Consider the following 12190-nt stretch of genomic DNA (forward strand, 5'->3'; position numbering starts at 1 on the left):
ATGATTATGGACATTAAAAATATAATTAATTAAGGCTCCTGAGACTACTATTTCTAAAGCTTCCACTGTTAACTGAAAGTCAGCCTTATGCAGAAGCTTGGCCTAATCAAAGGGTCAAAGGGGTGGTGTAACATAAGAGAAGCACTTTTTCCTTCTCAGTGACATCAGCAGCCAACCACTCACACGTGCAAGTGAGCTGTGCATTGCTCACACGCCTGAGTGAGCCTTTTAAAATTGCTGAATCGCTTTTCTTCTACCTCATATCCACTAGATGGAGAGCTTGCTGCTTCATAGCACTTCTCTGCACTCCCCATGCCTCATACAAACCACTTGAGCTTACACCCATTCAAATGTTTTGGTCTCTTTCTAACAGCAGGTGTCATGTTGCATTTCCCCTGTTGCTTTTATGACAATGTAATATCTATCAGGCTGTGTAAGTATATTCATTCTCATATATTGACAAGATGATTCAGCTCAGTGTAAACCGGTGACACCTGGGAATGTGCATGTAGAAAACAGTCAGAAGGCACAAGGGGGCGCTAGGCTTTGATAATCAAGCAATTGTATGTCACAGTAACTGTTGCTGGGTTTTTCAGCTGGAATGTAACCTAATACAACCCAGCTATAAATTTACACTATTGCATTACCACAGGACTGTACAGAGCATTTAGTAAAGGCTCTATTTAGACCTGCCGGTGTTGATGCTTTCTGTCTTTAGACAAAACATTTAGTAAGTTTGAGCTTAACCAAAGTTCTTGTGTAAGTACATTTTAAGCCAAAATTCTTGCATTGTTCTTTGTGATTTTGGTAAGCGTTGTGCTGGATGAGAATGAGACTTTCTGCAGAGCCCCTGCTCAGGATTTGTTGCAAAGATTTAGATTTAGTGATTTTAATTAACCCTTGACCATCACAGAAACCCATTCAACTGAGCATTACCGATAAAATTGTAACTTTGAGAATCGTTAGTCCACTTGTGGAAACATATTTAAGAAACTATTTGTCTTTCAAGCCTTTTTATTTGATACTGATACTGTAAAATACTTTTAAGATATCACATCCAAGTATTTTCACCTTTTGTTTTATCTGTGCAGCTCAAGTTTTCTTCTTAACTACACTGTCTTTGGATACTTGTCTTTTTCTATCTTACCCCATATCTCCAAAGTGAGGTCAAATTCTTGTGCTACATGTAGATTATGAGATGAGCGGTGATGTCCTTGTATCGCCTCAAAGTTATGGCTGGAACCCAAAGTTCTCTGCATAGCTCAAGTTTGGCATTCAAAAAATACAAGGACGATTTCATGCTGGAAACGCTCCGTGCCAAATCACACACACCATCAATTTCAATTCGCTTTGAAACAAGTGATGACATGATGGTGAAAAGAGACAGAAGACGTACCATTTTGCTGCATCTATGATTTGGTTGATTTTGTTGATCTGAGAGGAGACAGAGGCTGAAATAACAAACACAGTCTGCCAGCTAGTTCACTAATTACAGGGTTCCTCTGCGACTCTGCCGATGGCATCCTGAAACTTTTCCACAATGATGATGATAGATAATTTCTGAATTCTGCTGATTCAGATTTCCATAGTCGGGCTTCACTTTTTCTGCATGCTAGCAAGAATACATTACAATACATTATTACATTGTACAGTGTGAGCATTGTACTGTGAAGCTGTTCTGACACATTAAGTGTTGAATCAAATGATATCCACAAATGAATATTCATGAAGATTAATTTCTATATCACCTGACTTTCTATGCATCTGGATTTGATTCCACAAGCATTGCAAAATAATGCAAAGAATTGTTCACAGACTAGGAGCAGTACTGACTGATCTTACTGAACTAGTGGCAAACAGTTTGATATGATGATTGTTAAGTGTAAAGTGTGAAGTATCATCTCCATAGACTTCATAGTTTTTGGACTTGGTGTCAATGTCTGAAAAGTAAAGCCCATTAGAAAGTACCCCAAACCTGCATTCTTCCTGTAGCCAGCAGGGGGCGATTACCTTGGTACTAAAGAGTCAATTTCCACATAGTCCAAGAGCGCTGCATTCCATAAGTCCCTCGGTTTTGCACCATCAGACAGCTTGCGCCCTACCCCACTGGGTAAGTTTCTGGAGTGTGATCGCAGCCAAGAGCAGCTCTACATACAGGATTATAAGATCACAGGAGAACTACAAGATCACACCGGAACAAAGAGAACCACATGCAAGCAACATGTTGCTAGGTCGTGGCTGCGCGGAACTTCAATTCCTACTTGAAAATAAATCTTCTAGCTGTTTGGTTTTACTAAAAGACACTGTAAGGACTTAGCTGTTTAATATTTCATCAGTATATTTTGATTATAGCCTGTCTTTTGGATTTTTACACTTAATATCACCGTTATCTTGAATGAGGAATGCATCTTGCTGAAAACATGGTGTTCCCCCATAGCTACCTCCTCTTTAACCTCACCCCCCTCTTCCACTCATGATCATTCCTGGGGCCAAAAAAAGATCAAGATTCCATCATGAAAAACTAAAATGCCGAACCAGAGGCCTCAAAACAGAAGTCCATAAACCAGTGGCTGACATAATATTGGTTACGTTCACTTCTGATACACTAAATCATTAAAATGAACAAACTCTTTGACAAAAACACTATTGAGCCTAACAAAGTGTCTGCTCTTTGAATATTATATTCAAAGAGCAATGTATTCAATCTTATCCACAGTAATACATGTTGTAGTGCACTTGTTAATGTCTCAACTTTAAAGTTGCATTAGTGTGTGTGTGTGTGTGTGTGTGTGTGTGTGTGTGTGTGTGTGTGCACACGCACCTGTATCACAACACTACCACACACATGCATGCTCTATGTTTTACAAAATTATTCATCGCTGTAGGTCCCACCTGCTCTTGTCCTTGTGTGACACAGGCTCTACGCAAGCAGCGTGATGAATAAATACTACACGTAGATGAATCGGAATCCGCAGCGAATCAGAGATTGCTCTCATCTCTTCTCATCCTCCGAATGAACAGAGAGTGGCTGCTTCCTCTCTGCTTTTGTTCATGTCAAGGTTTTGGCACAAACATGTTGCAGACGAAGGGTGCTGCTTCACTCCCACCAGAACAAATACACTTAATTTAACTGAAAAACAGTTGTTTTTCCTTGATGCTGCTTTGGAAACCTCTGGGATTTTCAGAGATGCTATCATGTTGGCCTATTTTTCAGTTTTTTCATTTTATTTTCATGGAGACTGCAACCTTTAGAAAGGATAAAGAGTGCCTCACATAATTTGACAAAGACCTGCTGTCCTCAGCCTCATTAGCTTATATGAACCACAATGGTGTTTGTTGACTTGTTGCCAGTCAATGTAGTCTTTACTGTAAGCACCACTAACTGATGGATTGTTTTGCCTCGTCAGTGTCTTGTCTTACGAATCTGATGACCTCAAAACATCTCAGATATGTGAGGCTATAACTCATTAAGGACCTGGGGCAGCTGAGATTAAAGTAGAGTTTGGCAGTGGTCCATTTGGCCGTGTTCTTTTGATGAAAGGACAAGAAGATCGTAGGGAGTGGCGGATGGAAGCAACATCCATATCAGCTGATTTAAAAAAAAAAAAAAAAAAAAAAGAAGGAGCAGTAGATGATGTAGTAATGCATTTTCTTCAGGATGAGCAGTAAAATTACTAATCTAGAAATAGAGATTTAAAAAAGGAAGTGTTACAAATTGCAAGGTATTCATATTCAACCGACTGGCATATTTTTTAAATTTCAACTTTGATTTCAGTTAACAGCTTTCAGGCTGTAAATACCATAAATACTTCCTACCCTATAGCGATAAATGCATCAGACACTGCCAACCATGCCCACCAGAGGGGGAAAAATGGAACCACAATATTTAAAGTATTTCTGATATGCTAACACAATGACTGTAGCTAGTTCTAATTATTATGATTTAAACTTTTAAAGTGTTTATTTTGTCACCCAATCTCTACCAAGCAATTGACAATCTCTGACAGTCTTGTTGGTGCCCACTTGTAACATTGTTTTTTTGGGTCAATAATCCAACTTAATAGCAAGAAGTGGAAAAACTTAATTTGCAACTCTGATGGAATCACTAGGTAAAACAACAATATAACCAAAACAAAGATAAATAACCACTACATAATGGGGCCAAATGACTTATTGCAGCATCTTTGATGATGTCTCCTTATCATCTTTTCCTTTTGTGTTTACTCTCCTAAAATACTTAGTTTTTCTTTTCTGATGCATATGTGAACTTAGCTCTTGGTTATCTAATTTGTCATTAGTCCATTCTACGATTATATTCATAAGTTTCATCTGCAACAAACTTCATTTTATTTTGTATTTCACTTATTTTTAAAGAACAAGTCATAAACATTCTCTTGTGTATTTTGCCACACAAGCTCTCAATTCATGACGGCTTAAGTGGCACATGCTGCTTGCTGTGGCAGATTGTGCCAAACGGGTCACGTTGTTTGAGTCCACCCATTGTTCAAGCCCAGGCTGCATCACTGTTTAAGTCCCTAAAGTCCTCTGACGTGTGAATGTTTTCCAAACTTATGATACTAAGTTCTCTTTATGATGAGAAAAAAATATGCTGAGGGTGTAAAATTGATCAAAGTGGAAACATTCAGCATGGCCACAGCCTTCTCCACCCATATCTCCCTCCCTCTCTTTCTCTCTCTCTCTCTCTCACTCTCTCATTCTCTCTCCACCACAATGTGGAAACTGCTTCTCTCTCGCTCTCTCGTTTTCTCTCTCCTCCCTCTCGTCCGTTGCTCTGTTATACTTTCTCTCTCTCTCTCTCGCTCTCTCTCTCTCTCTCTCTCTCCCTCTCTCTCTCTCTCCTGGCTCTCCAGAGAGGGGCTCGGTCAGACAGATGTAACATAGCGGTAGCAGTCTGAGCTGAGCTGGCAGGCTGCAGGGGCCAGACCCGAGCCAGCAGCTCTGACTGAGAAGAACAGTAGAGAGCAGACGGCAAGAGAAACTAAACAGTTTGGTCGTAGGAATAGTTTCAGTCCAGTTACAGAGCTGACTTTGCCTTAAGGATATGGGTGTAATGATCTCCATGCTCATCAAGCTGTGAATTTAACATGGACCCCGACACCAGCACCCAACCGGAGGCGGAGAATGGTGAGTGAGATTAGAAGTGTGAGGTTTGGAGAAGAAGATGAGAAAGGATCAGAGCGATAACTGTAGGAAAAGTTTGTGAACAAGGGAGTTGGGTCACATGGTTTTTCTGTTAGCTTGCTACTCCATTTGGCTCTTAAGCTGTTGACTAGGCCCTCTGTGGTCAGATGAATGGGACTTCAGTGTGTCCTCTTGGGCAGGGGGTCAAGGGGTGAGGGGTGTTACATCGCAATGTGATGAAATCAACACTATGCTGACGACACTACTTCCTGAAGTACTTTCTGTTATATCTCAACAAGATTATAAAGTTTTTTGATTTGTTGTAGCTAAAAAAAAAATTTAAAATGTTGAATGACAACTCTCTAGAGTTGTCTTCTTCCATCTGGCTGTTTTGATCTCAGCTTCGCAGAGCAGGAAGCTCTCCTCTTGTTCTTTGAATGGAATAATTAACTGTGGCAGATGTGAGGGGCCGTGGGTGTACCGTTTTCTCTTCAAAAGCAGCAAGATAATTTGATGGTAATGTGGATCTGTATTTTTTAAAAATATATTTTAGCGGTTGCAGCATGTGGGTGTTTGTGTTAGAGACGCAGAGCAACACAAAAGAATGAAAGTGGGAGAGATAGAAAGAGAGAGTTATGCACACACATAAATCCAGGGGGATCTAGACTGCTCTGTAGGCCAGTGAGAGTGCTTTCTCGTCCCCCTCATTTTCCGCTGCTCTCCCTTTTTTTTTTCTTTTTCTCCTCTGCTCCAAATGCTAGAGTCTAAAGTAGATAGTTAAAAGGCAGGGAAAAATGGTGTGTTATTAACTGGGCCAGAAAAGATGGTGTTTTGTCTTTATGGCCGATGGGAAGGACTCTGCTGATGAAGAATGTGGTAACAGAATGAGTCAACAGAGAACATATTTCCAAGAGACCATAGTTTCTCTAAGCCACATCGCTTTATGCACCGGGCTCTCTGCCATGATGGAGAAGGAAAGACAAAGAAAAGGGAAAGAACACAGCAAAAGAAGAAACTTCACCATATGTAGCCATCTCCCGAGACTTTAAAACTTCTGTTTTAACAGACAGAAGTGGGAACATTCAGCTTTTCCTTGCCTTCACACTAAGGTTTCCCAAAAATAAAATGTAAACATACCATCCCTTTATCAATAAATGTCTCTCCTCAATCTCCCACTCTGCTGTCTTGTTTTAGAGTGTACAGGCCTCAGAAGATCCCCTTCTAATAGTGCAATATAAATAGAAAAGGGAGAGTAGAAAGGGCAATAATCTGATATCATCCGATTACATTCTCACCTCAGGCTCACGAGTCTCAGGAAGAGTTCAAGCTTCCTGAGGCATCAGTTTCACTCTTACACTCACACACAAACACACGGACATGATTGCAGTTGATTATAGTGAGACAGCCTGCCTATACTTCTTTTTTATATTCATGTATTTATATTTAGCATATAAAGTAGATCTTGATCTCCTGTCTGCAACCTGCTGACTACAGCACATCCCCTCTTACTGCATCTTCTTCCTGTCTTTAACAAACAATTGCTGATGCTGGCCAAACCCTTCTTCTGTTACACACTTCATGTAATATTCTGAAGGGTATTGGTACAAGGTTACATGTTGTCACTTTAAATAACTCCAACAGTAGTCACCATGATCTAAATCAGCACATTAGTTTATTGACACACCATTCACATGAATGCCTTAATAGGACACCCACAAGTTTTCTCAGGTGTTAATGTAGAATCCCATTACAAATATTTCTCTGACCAATCAGCTGTGAGGCTGTCAATCACTGAAGATTTTCCAAGTTTACTAGTGAACTTTAGTGAGAACCACCAGTTTTTGTAAAATATGTGTGGACAGCGATAAAAAGCAGTTCAACTTTTATCCTGCATCAAATTGAGGACATCTACTAGCCTTTAGGAAGACACAGAGATAAGAGGAAGTGTGGAGACGAGGAGAGGCAAAATCCTCACCCATGGCCCTCATTGACATGTAAATAGGTCTCCACGTTATTGTCCTAGTTGGGAAAGGTTGAATGCCTGTTCCTGACTGGAGGAGTAAAAAACAGGGACAATATTTATGTGCTTATGCAAAACTTAATGGTAAAGACGTTAAACCATTGGGATTTTTTCGTTTTGTCTTAAAGCATCTGTGACAAACGAGGGCTTTTTTAAAAAATAACATGAATTAGGGTTTCTGACTACATTCCTAAATTTCCCAGATTTTATCCAGATGAAAGTGTGGTCTTTGTGGGGGGAAAGCACTGCAGGGCTTTGTCTTGAAGAATGTTCAGCTTTTAATGAAAGATTTATTCTTGCTCGTGTGGTCATGTGCTAAAATCTAGCCTGACTCTGGAGCTGGGTGGTGCAGGATGTGTAATTTTAGGGACTGGGCTGTCACCTTATGAAGTTTAATTCAGTTTTACAGAGTTAACCGTGTCTTGGTAAATTAAATTTATTCTGTTTAAAAGAGACTTTCAGCCTTTCAGGATGGTTGTTGTCTAAATGGTTCAGAGACTGATAAAGGCATGATGTTTAGTCTGATCTGTAACCAGATGTAAACATGATTTTGGTGTGTTAGACTGTGTGGTGACAAGCTTTAGTGGAAAAAATTGTGAGAAGTGAGTTCATTCTTGCCTGTCCTACTTCTTCAGAGTGTGTTTTTTCGTCTTTAAGAGGACTTGGGTTTAAGGTTGGGGTGTAAATGTCCACAGTATTCAGAGAAAAATGATTAGGATTCGGATTATGAGTAATACAATGAACTTAAAAAAGGCCTAAAAGTGCAGAGCTGTTGTTTTTTGTCATGTTAGGCTGATTATTACAAACACAACAGGTTCTTAGGCCACTTTGCGGCAACAACAACAAAGTTTGAAGAAATATCAACATTTCATCACCTCTTAGAATATTTGACAAACTTGTTAAACATTGCTTGCTTGAACTTGTAGCCGTTACAAAGAACAATTTCAAGTCCTTTTATTGCATTTTTGGGCTTTTTATGCCTTTTATTTGGATAGTACAGGGGGTATAGTAGGGAATCTGGCAGAAGGAGAGTGGGGAATGACATGCAGGAAAGGAGACACTGGTCAGACTCGAACCCGGCAAACGTCCGCTTGGAGGACTGAAGCTTGCATGGGTGGGCTAGTGGTTAGTCGTGCACTTTGTGTACAAAGGCTATAGTCCTCGAAGCAGGCAACCCCGGTTCAAATCTGACCTGTGGATGAAAACATCCCGTTGGCAATCATTTTATTGGTCAGTTGTCACCGACTGTTTCTTTCAACTACTCCCCGTCCATCAGCCAGTAACAACAAAGCAGGGCTAGATTGCGTATTGATTGTGTACCAGTGTCAGTGTTGACTTCAGGATATTGAGTAGACTGCCTCATGCTGTGATTTGGGGCAGTCAGTCTGTGTGGGGCAGCTGTAGGCAAATGTTCCACATGGTTGCTCTCCTGTCCCAGCTGCTTTTGGCACTATCAGAATAAGTCTATACTGTATGAACACATGAAAATGAAAAAGGAACTCTGCTTGTCAGTTTCCCTCAAAGGTCACGGCATGTAGCACTAGATTTGTTTGGCTGGAAATGAATATCAGGTCTAGTTACAAAAAACTGGCTGTGAGTTGTGGCAAAGCTTTTTCTTTTATCAACAAGCTTTATAAACTTTTAATTTTGGAGGGTTAATTGAGTTTGAAATGAGAAGTGAATAGGGCTTTTACATGTACATGTTTTGTTCAGGGCCCGACCGATACAAGATTTTTGGGGCCGATACAGATATCGATTTTGGGGAGAGAAAAATATATATCTTTTTTAGATTTTTATTCGATATGTAAAGATAGATTTAGATATACACATTTATTGTGTTGTTTCTTCAAATGCAGTTATCAAACACTTGTGGAAAAGATAAACAGTATAAGGAAGACAAGATGGACACTCAACTGGGAAGTTACTGCGCATGCACGTGTATCACCACTCTGGAGGGTGATAATGCTTGTTGTAATCCATATAACACACTGCTGGTGAAAGAGAACTGCTAGTGTAATAGATAGATAGATACTTTATTGATCCCGAGGGAAATTCAAAGCATCCAGTAGCAGGTTACAAAGACGTACATGACATGAAACATTTGAAAAGATAGATAGATAGATAGATAGATAGATAGATAGATTACTTTATTGATCCCAAACTGGGAAATTGTGGTGTAATATTACAATGAAACTCAAATGAAATGCTATTTGACTAGTGAATAAATGTACTAGTATCGGCTAATATCGGATGATATTAGTGGCCTCTAGTTTTGTTGAATAAAAAAGTTTTCCATCTCTGAATACTTCAGGATCAGGACATCATGACATTGTCAAATGTGTCCACATTCAGACGAGACTGGTTGCATTTGATACTTGTCCTTAAATTAAGATAAAATACACTGCTTGTGCTGAAATCTTGGCTGAATGCTTTTTTTTTTTTTTTTTTAACTCCTTCTGTTTGGTAAATTCAGTATTGACTGAAGACAGACGGAATAAAACCTGAAGCTAGTACATTTGTACTCAATCATGCAGCCAAGTGGATGGCTGTGGCTATTTGCATAATAGATTGTTTTACAGCAAATAATCCAAATGAGAATTAAAGAGTCATGAAAAGGAGAGAGGGAGAGGACAGAGGGAGGAGACCCTGTTGGTCTCTGTTAAGAGGCTTTTTAGAGCTAAGTATATTTACTACAAACTTGACTGGGTGGTCCTTCCAGGAGGTCAAGGATACATTTGTGTTGACACTACATATTTAGATAAATGTTCCTATGACCTGACCCCATCTAAATGTAGCTGTAACAATTCATCCTCCCAACTGCTTTAATTAGTGTTGGCTTGTACTCGCTTGTGCTTTTTTCCTGCAACGAGTAAATCCTGCTGCTGCAAGTAATTTCCATAGGATAACTTGTAATAGGTATGATGGAACATGTTCTTATGCAGTTTAAAAATATTAATTATAATAATAAATAATTATACAGATACAGTTTGAGATCATTGTGTTGTTCTTTATTAATGAATGAGTGAATTGTAATGTACTATGAATAAGATATTTGGAGCATCGACACACCAAGATATTTGTCTCCATTGTGCTGAATGCGATATTCTGTTATTGCATTGGTGAATTCAAATAGTAGAACTTTTCATTCCGACTTTATGCAGAATTTTCTTGCCAGTCCCCTAGTAAAATTCAGCGTATCCCACTTAACAATGCAGGAAGTCCAGGAAAGTTCCCAAAAATGCATATACTACCTCCAAAACACAGTTCGGAACAACTATATTGATTTACACAATAGTACAAATAAAGCAGTAATAGTGATCTGTCCTGGACCATTTTGTCTTCTTTCAATTGAATCCTCTTTTGCAGTTTTATTGAGAAAATGTGAAGTCATGTGAAGCTTTAGTGAAGTGATTAATTCAAGAAATCCAGCCTGTATTTTTAATACCGATATATAGAGGACTACATTTTGTCTCACCCAGATATAAGAAAAAGCTGAAGATTTCTGAAGCCCACAGAGGAGAGATGGCAAATGAAAAGTTCATCAAACACTTAAAACTAGTCTGGTGATGGTGGATATAAATAACACTCTAAGCGCAGAGCTAAGCAATAAACTCGGAGAGCTGACTCCGAGCCAGCAGCAACAGTGGCACAACTCCATTTGGCCCCATTTGTCAGAAAGCCTCCCTGATGGGAGACTGTCAGTCAAAGGGGGGGGGGGGGGGGGAGAGAAAGCATTGCATGAGACAACAAAGACTGGGAATGGTTGTAGAAATGTAAATAGTGCCTTTGCAGTATTTTACGTACATGTTTAGCATGTTAGTGTGATTTGCATGTGTGGGTGTATTTGTGTGCTGGTTTGTGTCCTTGGTATGTTTTGCTGTTGGGAGTGTGTGACGTGTGTCTAAGTTGAAGTGACTGGAAGGCGCAGAAACGGAGCCAAGACACAGCCTTGAGCTTGTTACATGCTCACAACAAATTTATGTGGGGAATGTGCTTTTCATGTGTCTGTGAATCTTATGCAAATGTGCCAGTCCCACACTGAGAGAAAATGCCAGAGAGGAAGAGAGAAGGATGAGGAAAATATTGACTGTGTGAAAGGAAAGAGGTGATGTCAGAGAGAGCATGAATATCAGCATACTTGAGCCTTTTTCCTCTGAGATTCTAATCAGAGGAGGATGCTAGAGTTGCAAGATAAACTGATCCTAATCAGTGTTTTGTTTATCCTTCCTCTTTGTTTGTGTGGTTTACCCAGTTTCTGATCTCTGATGATCCGCTGGTGTGTTTATTTCAGCACCGGCGCTGGTGGGAAAATGCAGCAATTTGAGCCTGAAATGAGGGCTTTGGAGCTGCAGCAACAGTGACTTTTTAGAAGTTTGACATAAAGTCTTTGAGTCTCTCTCTCTGCTTTGTTTTTCTGTCAGCCAACTTTACAACAACAACTTTACGAAAGATTTCACTGTTGCACAAAATGTTCCAATGTGGGAATAAAACCAATTGAGTTTTGCTGGAGTTGAGTTCCACTCCTGTCATCTCAATCAATTTGTTATCATAACACTCTTCTGCATCTTAAAACGCTCCGTTTGTGAGACATTTTGTGGCCTACATAACCAATACTCCATTGACCCTTAAAGAAGCAAGACTATGAACCCTAAGCCAGAGTTCACCAATTGGAAAATAAGGGCAATGGTTACAACTTAGGCTCTAACTTACATAAGAGAGAAAAGAGGTGTGATTATTATGTGATAAAAGTCCTAGTGAAACCAAGTCCTTGGCAGTTCTGTGGTATGCACATTAGACCACAGGGCCCCTGGTTGTCCGAGTGCAAGCCTTTTATAAGTTAAATTCTCTTTTGGAGTCCTTCCACAAAAAGCACTTGCAGTCATGGTAGCAGCCTGACCCCACGTGCCACACACAAGTGCCTTTGTCTCCAAAATGGCAGTTGTCAGAATTCCTTTCTGTCCTATGTCCAACTCTTCCTACAGCTGAATTACACATTGCTTTTGTTCGCTGCTTTTTCTGGCAGGAGAA

The 12190-nt window shown here is 39.8% G+C and overlaps 1 protein-coding gene across 2 annotated transcripts in view; it reads left to right on the top strand.

The window, feature by feature from the left end:
• The first annotated feature begins 4893 nt into the window (after positions 1-4893).
• The window catches only part of dab2ipb (DAB2 interacting protein b), a 132779-nt gene continuing 125482 nt past the window's right edge, over positions 4894-12190 (top strand). For both annotated transcript variants that reach the window (XM_061060797.1, XM_061060798.1), the window contains exon 1: positions 4894-5145. In XM_061060797.1, coding sequence (XP_060916780.1) covers positions 5106-5145 — 40 coding nt within the window. In that variant the 5' untranslated portion in view covers positions 4894-5105. The remainder of the gene's footprint in view (positions 5146-12190) is intronic.

The sequence above is a fragment of the Labrus mixtus genome, chromosome 17 (assembly GCF_963584025.1).
Source record: "Labrus mixtus chromosome 17, fLabMix1.1, whole genome shotgun sequence".
NCBI classification, from domain to species: Eukaryota; Metazoa; Chordata; class Actinopteri; order Labriformes; family Labridae; genus Labrus; species Labrus mixtus.